Source organism: Aspergillus stella-maris, assembly GCF_047715825.1.
Source record: "Aspergillus stella-maris strain CBS 113639 unplaced genomic scaffold BDV14scaffold_11, whole genome shotgun sequence".
Classification (NCBI taxonomy): Eukaryota; Fungi; Ascomycota; class Eurotiomycetes; order Eurotiales; family Aspergillaceae; genus Aspergillus; species Aspergillus stella-maris.
In genome coordinates, this window is record NW_027396805.1 from 513,095 (window position 1) to 533,721 (window position 20,627).

General features: G+C 52.5%; 7 protein-coding genes across 7 annotated transcripts; 4 read left to right on the top strand and 3 right to left on the bottom strand.

The window, feature by feature from the left end:
* Window positions 1-400: 400 nt before the first annotated feature.
* BDV14DRAFT_15802 (alpha/beta hydrolase) lies at window positions 401-1,670 on the bottom strand. Its single transcript, XM_073766703.1, has one exon. It carries the CDS (start codon window positions 1,484-1,486, stop codon window positions 473-475), a length of 1,014 nt encoding a protein of 337 aa, XP_073630952.1. The 5' UTR covers window positions 1,487-1,670; the 3' UTR covers window positions 401-472.
* A 247-nt stretch (window positions 1,671-1,917) lies between these two features.
* On the top strand, window positions 1,918-5,580 carry erdS (aspartyl-tRNA synthetase, cytoplasmic). Its single transcript, XM_073767926.1, has one exon. The coding sequence runs from the start codon at window positions 2,379-2,381 to the stop codon at window positions 5,250-5,252; it is 2,874 nt and encodes a 957-aa protein (XP_073630953.1). The 5' UTR covers window positions 1,918-2,378; the 3' UTR covers window positions 5,253-5,580.
* On the bottom strand, window positions 5,581-6,731 carry BDV14DRAFT_168828 (uncharacterized protein). The gene has a single exon (XM_073767927.1). It carries the CDS (start codon window positions 6,450-6,452, stop codon window positions 5,646-5,648), a length of 807 nt encoding a protein of 268 aa, XP_073630954.1. The 5' UTR covers window positions 6,453-6,731; the 3' UTR covers window positions 5,581-5,645.
* Window positions 6,732-6,777: 46 nt separating this feature from the next.
* Window positions 6,778-9,446, top strand: BDV14DRAFT_168835 (tubulin alpha chain). Its single transcript, XM_073767928.1, has 7 exons — window positions 6,778-7,057; window positions 7,188-7,290; window positions 7,358-7,398; window positions 7,502-7,528; window positions 7,610-7,685; window positions 7,755-8,709; window positions 8,763-9,446. The coding sequence occupies exons 2-7, from the start codon at window positions 7,266-7,268 to the stop codon at window positions 8,989-8,991; spliced, it is 1,353 nt and encodes a 450-aa protein (XP_073630955.1). The 5' UTR covers window positions 6,778-7,057; window positions 7,188-7,265; the 3' UTR covers window positions 8,992-9,446.
* A 1-nt stretch (window position 9,447) lies between these two features.
* On the top strand, window positions 9,448-14,410 carry BDV14DRAFT_168845 (EF hand domain protein). Its single transcript, XM_073767929.1, has 6 exons — window positions 9,448-9,749; window positions 9,905-10,059; window positions 10,144-10,267; window positions 10,355-10,549; window positions 10,613-13,869; window positions 13,937-14,410. Exons 1-6 carry the CDS (start codon window positions 9,737-9,739, stop codon window positions 13,961-13,963), a joined length of 3,771 nt encoding a protein of 1,256 aa, XP_073630956.1. The 5' UTR covers window positions 9,448-9,736; the 3' UTR covers window positions 13,964-14,410.
* BDV14DRAFT_168846 (plasma-membrane proton-efflux P-type ATPase) lies at window positions 14,399-18,161 on the bottom strand. Its single transcript, XM_073767930.1, has 4 exons — window positions 17,252-18,161; window positions 16,962-17,192; window positions 14,811-16,908; window positions 14,399-14,756 (listed from the first exon to the last, which is right to left on the bottom strand). The coding sequence occupies exons 1-4, from the start codon at window positions 17,660-17,662 to the stop codon at window positions 14,662-14,664; spliced, it is 2,835 nt and encodes a 944-aa protein (XP_073630957.1). The 5' UTR covers window positions 17,663-18,161; the 3' UTR covers window positions 14,399-14,661.
* Window positions 18,162-18,561: 400 nt separating this feature from the next.
* On the top strand, window positions 18,562-20,544 carry BDV14DRAFT_188115 (uncharacterized protein; the record flags this gene model as incomplete). The annotated part of the gene is made up of 10 exons (XM_073771023.1): window positions 18,562-18,592; window positions 18,641-18,744; window positions 18,797-19,058; window positions 19,114-19,144; window positions 19,202-19,283; window positions 19,340-19,377; window positions 19,434-19,531; window positions 19,596-19,996; window positions 20,091-20,256; window positions 20,342-20,544. 10 exons carry the CDS (start codon window positions 18,562-18,564, stop codon window positions 20,542-20,544), a joined length of 1,416 nt encoding a protein of 471 aa, XP_073630958.1.
* Window positions 20,545-20,627: the final 83 nt, after the last annotated feature.

Consider the following 20,627-nt stretch of genomic DNA (forward strand, 5'->3'; position numbering starts at 1 on the left):
GTTCTGGAGGCTCGTCTAGGCAGGTATATATAGTTGGGTCCAAGACAAATCTGCCGAGACAGATGACGGAATGTAAGACGTGCATCGATCGCCCAGATCAAGGTAAAATGGGAAGAAAATTGGCTGCTAAGTGGTGCACTCGCGGTGACAAGAAGTTGAGTATCTACAATAGGCAAGCGTCGTATTCGCGGCGGCGAACTTGTGTTTGCCAAGTCTGGGGTGCCCAGACATTTGATGGGGCCGTGAAGGATCAATACGAACGATCGCCAATGATCAGCACCTGGGCAAGGAAAAAAAAAATAGCAACAGAGCACAATCGTATTCGATAGTCTGCCTAACCCCATTGTTACGTACAAAAATGCTGAATGCTCAAATATCCTATCCGTCCCAAACGCCATGCCAAATTGCCAATGCCTGCACTGAGTCTATAACAATGAAAGAGATGGAATAATACAATGCTGTTGATAAGCACTTAGTGGCCGAAAATGTGCTTCATGTCAGCGCAAGCGTCTCTGTAGAGCACGTTGACCTCCCGGGTGTCCCGGAATGGATTAGGAGACTTGTCCCAAGCATGGCGTGCTTTCTCAATCATCATAGCACGCACATGCTTGTTGAGGTCAGTTAGTCGACGACAGAACCGCTGTCCCTCGTTCAAAAGCATGTCCCATTCGCAAATATAGAAGAAGATATCATGTGGAAGCGCGTCGCGCAGTTGATCATCTGTAGAATGCACCGGGGATGCATATGGAGATCGACGCTCCTCAAGATCTGGAAGGTAAGAGTTATCAAATAGGTTTGTGAAGAATGGTGGAAGTGTCTGGTTGGGCATGATGCTCGTTGCACGACGGTGCTCACGCGGCTCTTCAAAGTCTAGAATAGGGTACCAGCAGAAGAGCGCAACGATGTTTACATCGCTAGCGGTCGCTGACACCAGCTGAACGGCCGAGTCGGCTCGGCTCAACCAACGGTCGTGTTCTGCCTGGATGATCAGGTCTCGAAGACGCAAAGGCACGGTGACGGCTAGATTCCCTCCGGCGGAAAAGCCACTGAGGGCGATGCGGGAGACATCAAGTCCAAGCTCCGCGGCGTGACTGGAGAGATATTGAAGCGCTAGAACGCCATCATCAACGGCGGCGGGGAACGGATGCTCGGGAGCCCGGCGATAACCAACGCTAACGACAACGGCGCCAACTTCGGATAAGACGGCCTGGGCCCATCGAGAATCGTCCGTCGGTCCTCCAAGCGTAAATCCGCCCCCGTGAAAGTTCACGACTACCGGCAGTCGGCGGCCCTCCTTTTGATCACGAGAGTAGTCGGGTGGACAGTAGAAATGTAAGACGACTTTGGATGATGCAGATGGAAACGAGCGAGAGAATGAAGGTTTCGGGGGCCGCGGCGTGGGGATATTATGGAAAAGCATGCCCAAGCGCATAAGAGCGCGCCAAAACACGGCCTGGACGTAAAGCCACCAGCGGGAAGTCGCCATTATGATTACAGCAAGGTCATGCAGCTGGCCGGGGAAAGATCTTCAGGAAGTACTGCGGATAGTACGGCGCGGTGCAGGAGTTGCAGAGCAGGTGTTGTGACTTGGTATAAGCAAGGGGTGGCGGCAGCCTACTGCAGTCTGCCGAATAGGATTAACAAAGACGTTGTCAGGACTCGGACCTGCGAGTCGACAGTGGTGAAGAAAAAGAGGATAACGCTGAAATATGAATCAAAGAGGAAGTTTGAGAGGAGGAAGGGGAGCGATAGGTGAGGCAAAACAGGCCGAGACTGCGTGCAGCCAAAAGGGCCGAGACTGACACGGGCCTTGCGGAGAAAACAGCCGAAAGCAGCTTGTAGTATAAGGGCAAATCAGGCAAGTTGTCTGCAACGGCCGTTGACACAATGGTTCACATGGGCGATAAGGAACTCCGGATTGCCAGGGCACAGCATTGATAGGCCGTAAATAGCAATTGCAGGGGGAGTAATGATGATGTCGGCCTGGCGCAATGCAGCAACTGGATTGACGGAGCGACTCCCGGATTCTCCCTCATTCCCTCGTAATGACATCACTCGCCCGCCCTGGAGCGCCCACCAAGTAAGTCTCCCGGCTTAAGGCTGAGGAACTCTTTGTAACTATGAGTCTTGTCGCTTTATAAGCTTCCAGGGTTCCTTCTGCACCTGTTCTTGTCTGTTTTCCCCTGAGTATCCCCACGACGCTGCCTTTCAATCCCTTTCGCACGGTTGTCTGATTGAGACCCTACCAGGCCGCAACACTCGCCCGGCTCCTTCAGCCCCTCCTTCCACTTCTTTTTTCTCCTGCCTTCCTCCCCTCCTCTCCTTTCTCAATCGCATGCTGCAGATCTGTTACATTTGGTAACTCACAGGCCGCCAAGATGTCCATCAAGCGGGCATTGTCTAAACTTAAGCCGAATCGCGATGAGAACTCGCCTACCTCCTCCACTCACTCCAAGGCCTCCTCTCCTCGAACGTCCTCGCCGCGCCGAAATATCCTGAGTACTTTCCTCCGTGATAAAGACTATGCCTCTTCTTCAGACGATGTCTCTGATGACTCCTTGCCGCTCGGATCCGGCGCGGTGAGCAAGAACCAGCAGAAGCGGCTTGCTCGCCGTCAAAGAAAGAGCGAGCAGCGTTCTCGGATGAGTGAAGACGTTGGATCTTCCGAGTCCGAGCGTCGTCACAAGGAAGAGATTAGCAAGGCTGTCCGCGAGGAGACGCCCGAAATGAGGGCACGATATGGTGACCTACCCCTCCTACAGTCGTCTTCCCGAAAGCGGGAACCGCGCCTTGATTTCGATAATATTACTGCAGACATGGTTGGGCAGCAGGTGTTCTTTTCAGCGAGACTGCATATAGTCCGTCGGATGAGCGCGAAGCTGGTCTTCCTGGTCTTTAGACAGCAGCTGTCCACTTTCCAAGGTGTTCTTCACGAGAAGCCCGGTGTTAACTCCATTGCCATGGTACAGTGGGCTGAACACCTCAAGACGGGCTCCATTGTTCAGATTCGCGGCACAATTCAGGCTCCCGAAGTTCCCGTCTTGGGGTGCACTGTTCACGATGTCGAAGTTGCTATTGATGAAGTTCACCTGGTTGTGCGCCGTGAGGACCCTGTTCCCTTCAGTGTATACGAGGCAGAAATTCGCACCGCGGAGGAGGATCTCGTCGAGGGTCGCCGCAGTCACATTTCCGACCGTACGCGCTTGACTAACCGACTACTCGATCTGCGCACGCCTACCTCCCAATCTATCTTCCGAGTTCAATCTGCTCTTGGCAACCTCTTCCGCAGTGCCCTGGATGAGCAGCGATTTATCGAGATACATACCCCCAAGTTACAGGCAGCTGCAACAGAGTCTGGCGCTAGTGTCTTCAAGCTCAACTACTTTGGTCGTGATGCTTTCCTGGCCCAGAGTCCTCAGCTCGCCAAACAAATGGCGATTGCGGCCGATTTCGGTCGTGTATACGAAATCGGAGCTGTCTTCCGCGCCGAGAACTCGAACACGCACCGTCACTTGACAGAATATACTGGTCTGGATATTGAGATGTCAATCGAGGAACACTATCACGAGATGTTGGATGTGCTTGACGCCACAATCAAGAACATCTTGCAAGGTATCTACGGTCGTTACCGTCGTGAGGTCGAGATTATCAAACACCAGTTCCCCTCAGAGGACCTTGTTTGGTTAGACGAAACCCCTATCATCCGTTTCACCGACGGTATCAAGATGCTCAACGAGTCTGGATGGCGGGATGAAGAAGGTAACGAGCTACCCGAGGACCAAGACCTCGGTACTCGTGACGAGATCCGCCTTGGTGAACTGGTCAAGGAGAAATACAAAACCGACTACTACGTCCTTGACAAGTTCCCTGTTGATGCTCGTCCCTTCTATGCGATGCCCGACCCTGATGACCACCGCTTCACGAATTCGTTCGATATGTTCATTCGCGGACAAGAAATCGTCTCTGGTGGCCAGCGTATCCATGACCCGCACATGCTCGAGGAAAACATGCGTCGAGTTGGCATCAACCCTGAGACGATGGAGGATTACATGGAAGGCTTCCGCTGGGGAGCACCGCCCCACGCAGGTGCTGGTATCGGTCTTGAGCGGATGTTGATGCTCATCCTCAAGTTGGGCAACATTCGTCTCGCGTCCCTCTTCCACCGTGACCCGAAGAGCTTCCCCGCCAAGCCTCCAGCTCTACAGCTACGACACCCAGAATCTTCCACCATTGACCCGCCTTGGGTAAAGGAAAAGAGAGGTGCTGTGGCAGCAGACGAAAGTGAGCTACAGCCCGTTGAGCACTTGATCGCCAATTATGGTGATGCCACAGCCACGTCTTATGGAGACGAGCGCTTCAAGCTCTGGCGTGACATGGCTACTGGTGCTGGAGTTTCATACGTTATTAGCAGCAACAACTACGTGATGATCCCAGGTAACCCTTTGTGCGATGAACGTCAGTATAGTCGCATTATCACTCAATTCTTGCAATGGCTCCGCCGTGAGACCAAGTACAAGCCCATCTGGCTTATGTGCTCTTCTGAGGTTGAGACTATCCTTGGTGAGAAGCTTGGCTGGCGCAGCTTGTCCTGCATTGCGGAAGAAACCATTGAGCCCGCTCGCAACCAAGCTGCTGTGGATGGTGAGCTCGCCAAAAAGATCCGCAGAACAGAAAATGAGGGTATCAAGATCGTGGCCCAGAACCAGGGCGAGATGGTCCCAGAAAGCGTCCGTGAGGCAATCGACAAGCGCATCGAAGACTGGAAGGCCGCACGCAAGGGCACACAAGTGCACCTTTCTGAAATCCACCCATGGTACGATCACGAACACCGCTGGTACTTCTACGCAGCGGACAAGGAAGGAAACATCTGCGCCTTCGTCACCCTTGTCTTGATCTCTCCCACCCACGGCATGCAAGTCAAATACACCTTCGATTTCCCCGGCTCCCCCAACGGCGTTATCGAGACCCTCATCACCCACGCCATTCAAACGGCTGGCCAGACTGGCGTCAAGAAGCTCACCTTCGGCGCTGGAGCTACCACCTCCCTCACCCCGGGCCACAACATGCATGGCGCCAAGATGAAGATGCTCCAGCACACCTACGATGCCCTCGCAAAGCAATTCCATCTCGTCCGCAAGAGCGAGTTCCGCGCTAAGCTCGGTGCTGAAGACGAGCCGCTCTACATCGCATACCCGCCCCACGGTCTCGGCCAAAGGGGTATCCGAGCTATCCTGCACTTCTTCGAAGACTAGATTACCAGCCTATTGCTCATTTTCAATTTGCATTTTCATTATCATCTTATACCATCTGGCAAGAGATCTTGGCTTTAACATTTGTTTCTGTTGCTGGCTTGCTTAAGTGATAGAGTGGTTTTGAGTTGGATCTACTTTCCTTTCCTTTGTCTGTCACGTCTTTCTATCTCTCTATACCTAACTTATTCCCCCATTTGTTAGTTGTTATGCGGTGTCTTCCTTTCCTTTTTCTTGGTTGGATGATATACGAACGACCCTCCTCTCAGTTTAGCATTAATAAATATACCGTGATGTTTGAATATAAAGATGATTTGTTTATGACTTGAACCACCTGTTTCTTCTCCGTTGATTTAGGTATAGCTTAGTGATACTTTGTGAGGTCCATTACAATCCTCACCGCGTCTTCTTGCCTTCCTTATCATCCGCAACCCCTTCCGCGGAAGCTACAACCCCCGCAAACTCCCTAGCGACCCACCTCGCAATCACAACCGCAAAGCCCGCAACAACCAAGATCCAACCTGCTGTAGGTACAAGACTCCTTGGAAAGACATTCATCAGGAACGGATCTAGTATGACATCCGTTAGAACAGGCGGGACATTCTGCATGAGCTCCTTGTCAAGGGAGAAGTAATCTGCCGCAGCGGAAATACGTAGCAAGAGGACGGAGTCTGAAGTTGGCGCGGGGATTTTCTGGGGGTCGGATGTTGGGTCTGTGGTGCCCTCGGGTGGTATTGCGAGTCGTGAAGAGTAGAGGCTTATGGCTGAGAGGAGGGCCGGATCTTCGAGGATGGAGGAGAGGGTGTATGTTTCTAGGTCGAAGGAGGTTGGTTGCTGTACTCGGAATGTACAAATCAGCGAACTATACCATAGCGTTCGAAAGGATTTTGAGGATGAATATACCGTCGCCAACCAACAAACCCGTACCTCATACCGCTGTCCCGGGTTCAACCCCTCGAGAAAAAACCATGAGTCTGTACCGCGATCTTCGGCGTCTTCTGGATTTGGGAATGACGCATTGAGCTTTGTGCGTAGGAAGCCATCCGAGTGAGTGAGGCGTTGTAGGCCTACTAGGAGGTCGTCGGGGACGATGTCCGTGCCGGGGAGGGAGGATGCGGGGGGAGCAAGGAAGATTGTTTTCTCGACGTTTGCGTAGGCCGAGAAGGCGAGGAGAAGGGTTATAAGTATGTTTGTGAGGAGCATCTTGAGGGTTGCAGCTGTTGCATTGTTTGCTGTAAGTGATGGTCTAGGATAAGGTGTTGAGCCGGAGAAGGAGCTTCTTGAGCTACGTGTAAACAGCTACCAACTTCATGGTAAAGGATCAATCCGTATAACTTTGCTCGCTTTCGGCATGATATTCTAAGGCATGATCTTCGGAGATCGTGTAACGTACAACGAGGAATGTTTGCTTGCCGATTTGCGCTTCAACGGTCTGCCAACGTACAGTATCAACGGCTGCCAATGCCGTCATGCTCATGGCGGCCACGCGGCACGTGACAGAGACTGCTGACTCAGCGCTCACCGCCAGGAGCAACGCGGGTCTGTGGCAACCAATTACAACGCTCCAATGGCAACGCGACCCAAAAGGGATGGATCAACAACTTCAGCAAGCACAGCAAACGACCCCCAGTTGACAGCGCAGAGCGTGAAGACAACAGAAAAAAATTGCTCCCAGCAAATTGGATTGCCAGAATTGACGGAATCCTGGGCAATTGCTTTTGCAGCTAAATCCCGCCGTTGCCAATAGTGAGTTCGCGGCGCTTCCCACCGGTTCCCAATCAATAATCACCCAAGCCAGATTTCTTTCGGTTGCCCCCCCTCTCTGTTGTTCCCCGTATCTCTTCCCTCGCCTTTTCTGGTTCCCGTCTATTTACCCAAAACTTACCCCTGAAGCAACCGCTCGTCCAGAACTGACTCCAGATCGTCCGCTGGGCCTAGTTTTCTCCTCTTCTTCTCGTCCTCTAATCTCTTTCCCTTCCCTTCTCCCATCCAACTCTATTCTACCACCACGCCACAATGAGAGAAGTTATTAGCTTGAACGGTGCGTTTTGTGTCCCGTGCTGTGCCCCTCGCTTGTTTGCTTTGCTAACGCTGCCTTTGTTCTACAGTCGGCCAGGCCGGTTGTCAGATCGCCAATTCCTGCTGGGAGGTAAATAACGCCTTGGGAACAATCTGCTGGGGGGATGGAAAAATATGATGGTCGTGATGGACGTGTCGAAAAGAGTCGTGGGCTGACCGATGTTTTTTTCTAGCTTTACTGCCTTGAGCACGGCATCCAGGTACGTGAAAATCGGTGTTGGGCTTCAAGATCCAACCTTGTTTTCTTTCCTCATCATTTAGCTGGATACTGACTTGTGTAGCCCGATGGTTACCTGACCGAAGAGCGCAAGAAGGAAGACCCTGACCACGGCTTTAGCACTTTCTTCTCCGAGACTGGTACGCACCCAACAACAACGCGAAGCTCTTCATGATCGGGATCTTCTGACACGCGTTTTCTGTTTGCAGGCCAAGGAAAATACGTTCCCCGTACCATCTACGCCGATCTTGAGCCCAATGTCGTCGATGAGGTCCGCACCGGCGCCTACCGCAGCCTTTTCCACCCCGAGAACCTGATTACCGGAAAGGAGGATGCCTCGAACAACTACGCCCGTGGCCACTACACCGTTGGTAAGGAGATGATTGACAGCGTTCTGGACAAGGTCCGCCGCATGGCCGACTCTTGCTCTGGTCTCCAGGGTTTCCTTGTTTTCCACTCCTTCGGTGGTGGTACCGGTTCCGGTTTCGGTGCTCTCCTCATGGAGCGTCTCTCTGTCGACTACGGCAAGAAGTCTAAGCTCGAGTTCTGCGTCTACCCCGCCCCCCAGAACGCTACCTCCGTTGTCGAGCCCTACAACTCCATCCTCACCACACACACTACTCTCGAACACTCCGACTGCAGTTTCATGGTCGACAACGAGGCTATCTACGACATCTGCCGCCGCAACCTCGGCATCGAGCGCCCTAGCTACGAGAACCTGAACCGCCTGATCGCCCAGGTCGTCTCTTCCATCACCGCTTCTCTGCGTTTCGATGGCTCCCTCAACGTTGATCTGAACGAGTTCCAGACCAACCTTGTCCCCTACCCCCGTATCCACTTCCCTCTGGTCGCCTACTCCCCCGTCATCTCCGCCGACAAGGCTTCCCACGAGGCCAACTCCGTCCAGGACATCACCATGTCTTGCTTCGAGCCCAACAACCAGATGGTCAAGTGTGACCCCCGCAACGGCAAGTACATGGCCACTTGCTTGCTCTACCGTGGTGATGTCGTCCCCAAGGAGACCCACGCCGCCGTCGCCACCCTCAAGACCAAGCGCACCATCCAGTTCGTCGACTGGTGCCCTACTGGGTTCAAGATTGGTATCTGCTACCAGCCTCCTCAGCAGGTTCCCAACGGCGACCTCGCCAAGGTCAACCGTGCTGTGTATGTTATAATTGAAGTCCCTGAAAACGGTTCTAAAGCTCATATGTCGATAGTTGCATGCTGTCCAACACCACCGCGATCTCCGAGGCCTGGTCCGCTCTCGACCACAAGTTCGACCTCATGTACTCCAAGCGTGCCTTCGTTCACTGGTACGTTGGTGAGGGTATGGAGGAGGGTGAGTTCTCTGAGGCCCGTGAGGACCTTGCTGCCCTCGAGCGCGACTACGAGGAAGTCGCCAGCGACTCCCTGGAGGATGAGGAGGTTGAGGAAGCTGAGTACTAAGTGCAATAATGCCGCTGTAATGATTCTATTGGGAGCCAGGAGTTAGCCCAGGTGATACTCTGGCTGTATGCAAATAGGAGAAATTTGGCTTAGTACACATTATTTGTGGTTTTCTGTCTGATATATTTTTAATATCCCTGAAGCAGCGAAAATTTAGCTCTCGTTGACTAACTTAATCATGGACTACTATGTAAGTCGGGTGTTCAGAGGCACCAACAGTAAACAATAATAAGGGGCCAAGGACACGTTGGAAATTAGGTGCGGAAGAAAGACACTAGGCAGGGATGGGAGAATCTTCGCAACGATCTCGTTGGTGATTAGTATAAATATCATACCTCGTGGAGTAGCATTCGTGCTCAGGAACAGGAGGTTGTGGAGGACGCGGCACTGACCGCCCAGTAGTGTCAGACCCCCTCGACGTCCGACCCTCGTCACTCTAACTAAGGCGCCTGCTCACTCCAACCAAGAACGCCTTTCTAATTATAATCTTCTTCGCTATCCTAGTTCCGGTCCTCGTTCGCAGACCCTAGGCTTCTCGTCCCTCGTTGTTCCCTAGATTTTCTCTCACTCCCTTTCGACCCTAGAATTCCCCATTCCTGCCGAGCCCCCCCGAGACAGCTGTCGCCGTGGTCCCGTCCGTCCATCTATGCCCGGGGCTTCTTCGATTGGCAGCCCAACCGTACACAACTTCTCGCCCCAAAACGCTGGACAACAAGGAGGAACCCGCTCTTCATGAGCTATCATCATGGCTGACAATGGTAAGCTCCCATCGCCCGCGCCCGTGCAATCGCGGGGAGCTCTCGAGCTCTCAGGAGACGACGGTCCACCCCAGCCGGCGTTGCCTGGATAGGCTGCAAGCAGCACAATGTATACCCTAAGGAACAGGCGGATGCTAATCGGAGCCTGTCAACAGCGCGCCAACCGAACTTGAACCTGACTCCTGAGGAGAAGCGAATCTTCTACCAACTCTTCCAAGCTGCCGATACGACCAACCTCGGCGTCATCACCGGCGAGATCGCCGTCCCGTTCTTCGAGAAGACTAAGCTCGCTCCGGAAACACTCGGATTGGTATGTCGAGTCCCAAATGCAGCTCTAGCATTAGCTTCAGCTTCTATACGCGTTGGGCTTGGGCTAATTATGTGTCGTGGATAGATATGGCAGATTGCGGACAGAGAGAACAGGGGGCTCCTGACCCCCTCTGGGTTTGGTGTCGTGATGCGCTTAATTGGACACGCTCAGGCTGGCCGTTCGCCTACAGATGAGTTGGCTTTACAACGTATGTGCTTCTGAACTCTATCGGAGGCTGCCTTGTCGGCCATAACCCGGCCTTCACAGTCTCTGACCACATGCTGACCTGTCGCAGCTGGCCCGTTGCCCAAGTTTGATGGACTTCCGTTTGACACTTCTGCCCCTATTCCTTCTCCGCGCGAAAGCGCAGGGAGTCCGCAGCCGACCGCCGGTGGACCTATTCGAGTTCCTCCTCTGAACCCGGACGATGTTAACAAGTTCGTTGGCCTGTTCGAGAAGTCGGACGTCACGCGGAGCGGAAGTATTAATGGTTAGTACATCACCGTTCAGTAGCTCCATTGCCAGCTTTCTCTGACCCAGTAAATTTTACCAGGTGAAACCGCGAAGCAAATATTCGAACGCGCAAGACTCCCGAACGAGATTCTTGGCCGGATATGGAACTTGGCCGACACGAAGCAAAGAGGAGTACTTGACGCGACAGAGTTCATCATCGCTATGCACCTACTGACGTCGTATAAATCCGGCGCCATGAGAGGCCTACCTCAGGCTCTGCCGCCTGGTCTGTTCGAAGCTGCCGCTCGGCGAGGCGGCGGCCGCCCTTCATTCAGTGGCCCGAGGCCCGGGCTCGATGTTCCTCCTGTACCTGCGATTCCCAAGCAGTTTACAGGGCCACAGCGCACGCAGAGCCCACTCAGTAGACCGCAAGTTGGATCCCCTCTATCAGCACAAACTACAGGCGGCGAGTGGCTTGTTTCGCCTGCGGAGAAGTTGCAATTCGATAACTACTTCAATACCGTTGACACGACAAAGTCCGGGGTGATTAGTGGTGACCAGGCCGTGTCTTTCTTCACGAAAGCACACCTTCCCGAGGAAACTCTCGCGCAGATTTGGGATCTTGCTGATATCGATGCTGATGGTCAATTGACGCGGGACGAATTTGCCGTTGCCATGTATCTGATTCGCCAACAGTACACAAACAAGACTCCCATACCACAAGCTTTGCCGCCTGCGTTGATTCCGCCCAGTATGCGCCGACCAACGTCCGCACAAGCAGCACCGATCCCTGCTCCAGTTGCAGCCCCACAACCGCCAGCTCCTCTTCCGACTGCTGCGGATGATCTCTTTGGCCTTGATCCATTCGCGACGGGACCCCCTGCTCCCGCCCCTGCTCCAGCTGCTGTTCAGGTACCACAGTCCACAGGTAATTCGAATTCACCATTCGCAACCCCGGGCTCTCCAACGGCGCAGACCTCTCCTCCCGGCAGCGCGACGATGTTCAAGCCCTTCATCCCATCATCAAGTTTCGGTCAAAGCCTGCAACCCCAAGCAACTGGTGCCTCAGTGCCGTCAATGAGCCGATCTCCACCTCAACCGTCTGATGACCTGCTCGGCGACAATGATCCTGAAGAATCCAATAAGCTCACGCAGGAGACAACTGAGCTCGCCAACCTGTCCAACCAAATTGGTTCGCTGGCCAATGAGATGCAAAATGTGCAAACCAAGCGAAGTGCTACGGAGCAAGAACTGTCTCAGAACTCTCAGCAGAAGCGCGACTTTGAGTCTCGTCTAGCGCAGGCTAGGGCTATGTACGAGCAGGAGGTTAAGCACTTCAAAGACTTGGAATCGCGCTTGAAGACTTCCAAGGCCGAGACGACAAAGCTGCAGTCAGAGTACGCTTTGATTGAAGGCAGTAGACAGGACCTGCAGAACCAGTACAACCAGGTATCTGCTGCTCTTGCGGCCGACCAGCAGGAGAATGCAAGCCTCAAGGAGAAGATCCGTGAAGCCAATGCCTCAGTTGCCCAGTTGAAACCAGCGTTGGAGAAAGCTCGCTCGGAAGCACGGCAGCAGAAGGGACTTGCTGCTATCAACAAGAAGCAATTGGCAACGGTAGAGGGAGAACGGGATAAGATTCAAGAAGAGATCGACGACTTGTCCAAAGAGCAGCCGGCTGAACCTGAGAGGGTTGGCTCCCCCATCAACAGTCCTCCAGCTGTGACTAGTCCCGCTGCCTCCACGACCAGCCAGAACACAAACCCCTTCTTCAAGCGCACCATGACCGGCTCGACTGAACCCAACAGCGCCACATCTCCCCAGATGTCGAACGACCAGCAGCGTGCTTTTGACAGCCTTTTTGGACCTTCATTCGGAGCCGCACCAGCAACCGCTGTGACACCGCCGCCTCCAACATCATTCCGTGCCGACTCCCAGACAGACTCAGCAACTGCTGGCTCTGGCGTCCCGACCCCTTCAGTATCTCCACCACCACCAGGTGCATTCGGTTCAGAAGCCCCACCGCCTCCTCTCTCTAGACAGATGACGCCAAATGCCCTGCCCTTGACCGGATCCGTCTCCGAGACTACTTCGACCAAGGTCTCCCCTCCAGGTAGCCGATTCGGTGCTCAGGACGCATCTAGTATTGGAACTCCTTCCAAGGCAGGCGAAGGTGAGAACCGAGCCGCCTCGGCCTCTCCTTTCGAGGAGACCGAGGACAAATTCCCAGCAATCCCCGGTGGTTTCGAAACCCCAAAGGAGGAGAAACCAAATGGGACCAATGACCCTAGCTTCGACGAATTGTTTGGTGGCCCAGCTCACCAGCGATCCAAGTCACAAAAGGACAATGATTTCGAAGAGGCCTTTGCGGCGATGAAGGGACCCAACGCCGACCAGACAAACGGAGGCGCTGAATCGGAATTCCCTCCTATCCGTGAGATGGATGATGACGATGATGATGACAGCAGTGATGATAGTGGGGAGCACTTGGGCTTTGACGACAACTTCACGCCTGTTCTCCCTGCGGGTCATTCGGTCTCCAAGTCAGATCAGATTGAGCCATCGCAACTTGCTGCGTTCCCGTCGCCAGGTGCTGCCAGTACCCCTAGCCAGCCTCCTCCCCCTGCTGAGTCTCAACCAAGCCCGCCGAAATATGACGAGGATGCCGAAAAGCAGGCTCCTGGAAACATGCCTCCTGAATTTAATGGCCTGCTCCCAAACCGGGCTGACCCTACCGTTGCCCCCGATGCTCCTCACTCCGTAGAGAGCACGACTGGAGCACCCATCGTCGCCGGCGAAGCTCAGAAGGATGGCCCCGCAACGTCGCCGCCTACACAGGCTCCAACCGGTAACAACGCCCCTGACTTCGAAGCCGCCTTCTCAGGAATGAACCTCGCCCCCGCAAAGGAAGCAGACGACTCGGACTCCGACGACACCGACCTCGGACGCCCCGAAGGCCGCCACAACAACATGGACTTCGACTTCTCATTTGACTCTGCGGCATCCCAGCAGCAACGAACCGCTACGTCGGGCAACACAAGCTCTGACTTCTTCAGCTTCGACCAGAACGCTCATGCTCCCACATCATCAGGCCCTGCGAACCCCGGCGCAAAAAGCGAAGACCACGACTGGGAAGCCCTCTTCGCCCCACTAGACAACGCCAAGCCGGACGAGGAGGCCGCTAATGGTGCTCCTGCTCCTGCTACTGCTCCCGCAGCGAACGACCCGAAGCAGCCGGGTTGGGCCCTGCAGAATGATACCCAGGACGACCCCAACCTGCAACGCCTCACGGGCATGGGTTTCCCCAGAGAAGCGTCACTTTCTGCTCTGGAAAAGTTCGACTATAACATCGATAAGGTATGTTCCTCTAAACCTTCTGGAACAGACATATGACAAAAGAGCATTGGCTAATTCTCAATAACAGGCAATCGACCACCTCACGAAGGCGTAATGACCTCTACTATCCTTAATCCCACCTAGTCATGCATCATTATCCTTCTATCCGTTATCCAAGCAATGACCACCACTCAATCATCTTGCACATAGCCTCCATCCATCCCTCCCTTTCTCCATCCCTTTCCCTAATGTTCAGTTCTGTCCTATCAATATTTAGCCTCGTCTTGTCCTCATTTGACCTTCCTCTTCTATGTATCTTGTTTTCGCCTGTACCTTTGTCACTGCTGCTGCTCCTGCTGCTCATGCATATCCATCCATCGATCCATCCATTTATCCTTTCATGCCTTCTTCATCGCAGCCACCGAGTTGTATAAATCGCTGGCGGTTGAAAGGCATCACACCCTACACCCAACCTAACATACATGTATGTCCACCAGATGTAATCTAGGATCAAGCTATGAGGCCTTGAGAAAGCCGGAGTTTCCGGTGGGTTAGTTGTAATTAAAGTAATTTTTATATTATCTGCTTTCTTGGATTGCAAAGGTGGGAATGTGTTTATTGAGTATAGTTGTGTTTTAATAACCCTTCAGGTCGACTTTCGTTATGCCATGTACCCAGTAATCAAGCCCCTGGAGAAGCCTGCAAGAAAGAGATACCTAACGATACAAATAGGTCATACATATCATTTGCCTGTATCTAACATTGCCAGCAGGGTGTGTCCATCAAGATTGCAGGGAGCTGTCTTTGTGGCTTTTATCCTCGTTCAATGGCCTTGTCGTCGCACTTAAGGCCGTCCGATATTCTCGATTTAAGCTCGTGCTGCAACGAGATACGTTGCAAAGCAACAACTGGAACTGGTTAGCTTGTACGGAAGCTAATGGATTGCTGAGTTAGGGGTTTACCGAAGTCATCGAGCACACGTTGAGACACCGGCGGTTTTTTATGGAGTTTGCCGTGCATTAGATCATCAAAGGTCTTCGAGCGCTCGAGCAAAAAGTATACTCCTCCCATAACACAGAATACGCCGAACGAGAACACCCATATCCTGACGATAGCTATAATGGATGTCTGCCCACCGACAAACCATCCAAAGTAGCAAAAGAAGCTTGCGACAAGATCGACAACGAAAATGGCTGCCGCCAGCTGCCAGGAAGGCAATGAGGACCAGAATGGACCATCAGCTCGGGTGATGAAGATTAACCAATTCTCTGTAAGTGAAATTTCGAGGAAGAGCACTTCATCGCGTTTCCCGTAGTTCTGCACGATCCCTGCATGCTCTCCTGCGTTCATCATAGTTGTCAGAGCAATCCACGTTCCCAAGGCGAGAATTATCCCAAGTATAACAGAGAGACCCCATAACTTTGGAAGATTCCATTTCACAGGCGTTTTGGAGTACGGTGCATTGTCATAGGCTATCGCCAATGTTGCAATGTCCGCGAAGATGGCGATGAATACCACCAATTGCAAGTTTAGACTCTCATTCATCGTAGCGATCCACAAGCCGAGAAATATCTCAAGATGTAGAGATAGCGCAATTCGGTAGATCACATAGGCATGCATGCGATGGAATATTTGACGAGAAGTTTTCAGAGCGTCGATAATGGCCGACAAGCCCGGTGCAAGGAACACTATATCGGCAGCAGACCGGGCAGCGTCCGATGCACCTTCCACCGCGATTCCGGTATCAGCTTTCTTGAGTGACGGTGCATCATTAACGCCGTCTCCTGTCATTGCCACCAAGTATCCGCGTTGTTGCAAAATGTCCACAGCATTGTACTTGTGTTGAGGCCATACCTCTGCAAACCCATCAGCCGCTTCCACAAAGTCGTAAACATCGGAGCCAGGCATGTCACCACCGCCTCCGAGTCCGAGCCCTTCCGCATTATACACGTTGGTACCCAGCCCTAACTCACGTGAAGTTTCTCGGGCAATCCCTACCGCGTCCCCAGTCAGCATTTTGATGGACAAGCCCAGGGTTTTTGCTTCGTTAATAGTCGCCGCGGTGTCATCTCGTGGAGGATCTGAACATGGTACTATCCCGAGAATTTCCCACTGACCGTCTGCAGGTTTTCGGGCGACCCCTAGAGAGCGAAAGCCACGTTCGGCGAACTCATTCGTCTTGTCAGAGTATTCTTTTTCGACGTGCGCTGGGATTTCTTGGTCTTCTTGGACGGTTTTCAGTACCCACAAGGGCGCACCCTTGACGCAGACAATCTCTTGACCATCTGGAGAGAGCACCACCGCAGTCACTTTCTTGGAGACTGGATCAAACGGGCGAAAGTCTCGGACTACATATTGAGTGAGAGCTTCTTTGGCGCGTGGATAATTGCGGAGTGCTTTGAAGAATGCTCTATCAATAGCGTCCATGCCTTTCAACTTCCTCGAAGCAGCTAGGCACGCAGTAAGCATGACGTCGTTGGGGTCCACCCCAGTCACCGTATAGGGATCAGAAAGTGTCAGTTTATTTTTCGTAAGGGTGCCGGTTTTGTCGGAGCAGAGTATCTCTACCCCTGCCAAAGACTCGATTGCAGAAAGTTTCTGTACGATAGCCTGCCGTTTCGCCAGATATGCAGCACCCACTGCCATGGTGGTGGTAACAACAGCAGGAAGGCCGACCGGTACTCCAATCATGGTGATGGCCAGGGTGAACTCGAGAATGATTATAGTCTTATTGGAACGGTAAAAAGACGAGACCCAGACAATAACCAATGTAAGAACCACCAATACTAGAAGGACGGCTCCGATACCGTTGAGCACCTCGGTGAAATGGCCAGCATTCGATGAAGCAGCTTTGACCAATGCCGCGGTTTTCCCCATAAATGTATGGTCACCGGTAGCCGTAACGACGAGGAGCGCTTCGCCGCGTTTAACAACCGACGAGGCATAGCAAACTTCATCTCTGCACTTATTGACGGCTAGGGACTCGCCAGTGACGGAAGACTGATCCACCTGTAGTAAATGGTTCGTTTTGACGCGGCCATCAGCAGAAACAATCGTGCCCTAGTACGTAAGTAAGCTTCCGAATCTCTGGACCGTAGATGAGATAACCGTACCTCCTCAATCTTGAGAACATCGCCGGGCACAATCTCTGTTGCATCGATCTCATCCTCCTGGCCATCACGGATCACGATTGCTTTGAGAGCTAACGACTTTTTCAGTTCCTCCACGATTGACCCTGCTTGATATTCCTGGACGAACCCCACTGTAGCGTTGAGAAGAAGGAGGGCGCAGATTACCCCAAAGTCAACCCAGTCTCTTAGGCCGAGTGCCAGAATGGCGGCACCCTACGGCCGGTTAGTGCAACAGGAACGAGACCGAGAATAACCAGTCATCTGAAACTAACCTCCATGACGAATTGAACTGGGCCAACAAAGAAAGACAGAAACTTGGCACATAAGTTCTCCTTCTCTTCCTTCAACTGATTCGGACCGTATCTCTTGCGGCGGGCCAGGGCATCGGCGGTTGAAAGACCAGTAATAAGATCAGTTTCAAATTCTGGTTCTGTCCCAGCATGGCTGTGTTTCGCCGATTCTATGCTCTTCCGTTTACCGTCTCGATTTGTATGTGTCCCGTCCATGAATTCAAGCTCGTCGATGAGGTCGTCAATATTGCCGTCGCCATCATCATCGGGACTGGTGCAGGTCATTGCTGACGCTTTTTCTTGAGATATGAGAATGGAATTTGGCTCGGGGGATTCCACATTGGCGGGTTGTGGAACAGCAGGCTTGGATAGCCTGAACGGGTTTTTCACCATAACTGTTGAGGCCCCGACGGCTGTCAGGTAACAATGTTGTCTTAGGAAATATGCTCCGCATGAGCGAGTAGTGAGAGCTAAGGGGATATCTCCAGTCTGAAAGGTCAAGTCGACATAGATTGATTAAGGAGCCCGGAGAGATCGAGACTCAGAAGCCGTCATGGAAAGTGCTTGTGCTGCGGCAAAGTGAGAATATGAGGAAGGAAGGCATGGCAGCCACGCCTCCCTCGAAGCTTCCGTTTGCCATTCCATTTCTGAAGCGGTGATATCGGTCCTGTCGGACCCCGACCCGTGAAATATCATTGTCCAAGCGTTCCTGAGTACGAACTATATATTCGGATTGGGTCGAGGTAGTGTTGGGTGCTCCTCTTTAAAAAGAATCTATGAGCCCCAGAGGGAGACACGTAACATGGCAGTAATTATATATTCAAGACCGGTCCATACCTGAGTAGAGAACAAACAAATGAATCGACTGTGATCGCAGGTGAAGATTGCAGACATGACAGCTCTGAGCGGGAGCGACGAGATGCAGCTTCAGAGAGCTGGCCAATAAGAGAAGAGATCATTGCTGACATAACCACGAATCGACGTCACGGGAAAACGAGCAGAGTTTCCCAACTCAAAAACAATCTTCGCCTTTGTCTTTGCTGTCCATCTGGATTCATCTTTCCCAGGATCAGGGAACATCTGACGTTAGTACTCGAGTTGTGCCACCCTAGGAGCAGACATGTTGTGTAGCCTAGGGGCCGGGACTCGTCCATCTCGTTTGTATGTGCGGAACCCTACCAGTGGCTCTGGCTATGATCGCTGACCGTTAGGAGCAGTTCTTGCATCTATTTTTTGCGTTATATTAACCTTCGCCAAGTCTTCAACTGCGGTGAAGTTACTTATTGATAGTCATGAATCGAGATATTCCAGGATTCTACTATGGTGCTGTGGTTCGCCCGTGTGCTAGAGACATAGCTGACTCGCGTATAGATCCTGAAAAAAAGAAGTATTTTGCTATTCAGGCCAACCACAAGTCTGCGCCAGGATCTCAATATTCCAAGGATGCTGTCAAGCGAAAGCGCGCTGACCAAGAGGTCTGAATTCTTGACCTTTGCGGATTTACATTGCTTGCTAAAGATCGGTTAGAAGCGGCAACGCAAAGCTCGTTTAGTCCAAAAGTACGAAAAGGAAAAGATCAAGAGAGCAACATGCTTGCAGCACCCTTTGATACAAGCCAAAAGGGAAGTAGGAGCCATTCCAAACCCTCGATCTGTCGAACATGGACAGAGAGGTCTGGCGTATGCAAGCCAGTTTCGGCGGAAAGAGTTACATCAATTCGAACCGTGGCCGGACCAGTATACGATTAAACATGTTGTGCGCAACCCAAAGTCTGGAATTCTGATTGCTAGTAAGCTTCTTCAAATTACTACCCCGACATGAAGAATAAGCTGACCTGTTGGCAGGCGGACATCGCGGTGGCGAGTCGTCAGTGTCGTAAGTCAAGCCTTGCCTTGTTGCGAGGACATGACATTGACAGCGGCTCTGCACCAGTGTTTGCTTTCCTGATTGTGATCAGGATACATGGACGTACGATCGAACCATGGAGCGGCTGCTCTTCAAAGAACCGTATAGGGTATGTCCATTGAAGTCTACAAACCTACGCCTTAAACTAACATGGCAGCTGTGTAGCTATCATCACTATCCCTGAGCCACACCGGATATCTCTTGTGAGAATAGATTTTATCCAGTTGTCCGTCCGCTCTCAAATAGCTAACAAGACCAGAGCAACAATGGACAGCGGTCCAAACGGCGACTCCTTCCTCGCACCACGAATGCTGCCTGACCCAGACGAAGGCGGAGACTATCGCTGGCCACCCTTCTGTATGCAAACCACCACAACCGCAACCACCCCCTTTACTCCGCCGTAGCTATTAACGACTTACAGTCTCCCACCCAATTCGCATCCACACCACCTCCTCCCTCTGGTGCTCCGCATCGTCCCCCATAGACAGCGCGTTGCCGCGCTTCGCAGTCGGAACCTCTGATGGCCTGTACACCCTTGAAGGCTACGGAAGCTACTGGGCGCTCTCCAAAAAGCCTTTCCCCAACGACACCGACAAGACGCTGGGCAACCCCAAACGTCGCCGCACAGATTCCTCGCATGCCCTTATTACAGCCGTCGACTGGCTCTCGTCCAATGTAATCGCGGCGGGGCTGAAAGACTCAACCATCTTCCTCCACGATATCCGCTCTGGTGGTAGTGCAGCAAGACTACAGCATCCGCACGCTGTTACGAAGATCCGCAAATCCGACGAATGGAGGATTGTTGTCGCGGGGATCAACTCGGTATGCTATCGCTCCCTCTCTCCACAAACATATTGTCTTCTCTGAAATCCCGCAATCAAGACATTCGCACAGTTGCTAACGATGGGATCTACAGCTCCAGATGTACGACATCCGCTACCCACCAAACAACCTCCAGCGCAACCCGAACCCAAACAATAAACACCACACCTCTACGCGCCCATACCTGAATTTCTCTTCGCACTCGCCAGACCTCATCCCCGATTTCGATATTAGTCCTGAGTTGGGCGTGCTTGCTTCTTGTACGTTTATCCCCCCTCACTTTCCCATCTTGCTTCAGAAATTGTTCACCTATTCAATGCTTAATGGTATGCTGATTCCCCGCAGCATCCCCCGACGACCAAAACTGCACCGTAAAACTCTACTCCCTGCGCACAGGCGAGTCCGTCAATTCACCATTATCAAGGTATAAGTACAAAGACCCGATAAGGTCGATATGTTTCGAGTCGGGCGAGTTATCGGCGCATGGGTCGCAGACGCCGAGTTTGCTGGTTTGTTCGGAGGCGACGGTTGATGAGTGGACTTGGTGATCTATCTGTACTGGCAGTAAGAGAAAAGGAAGGGAAAAGGGGGTTGAATTGGACTAGGAAGCACTCGGTTTATGTCAGGCTGG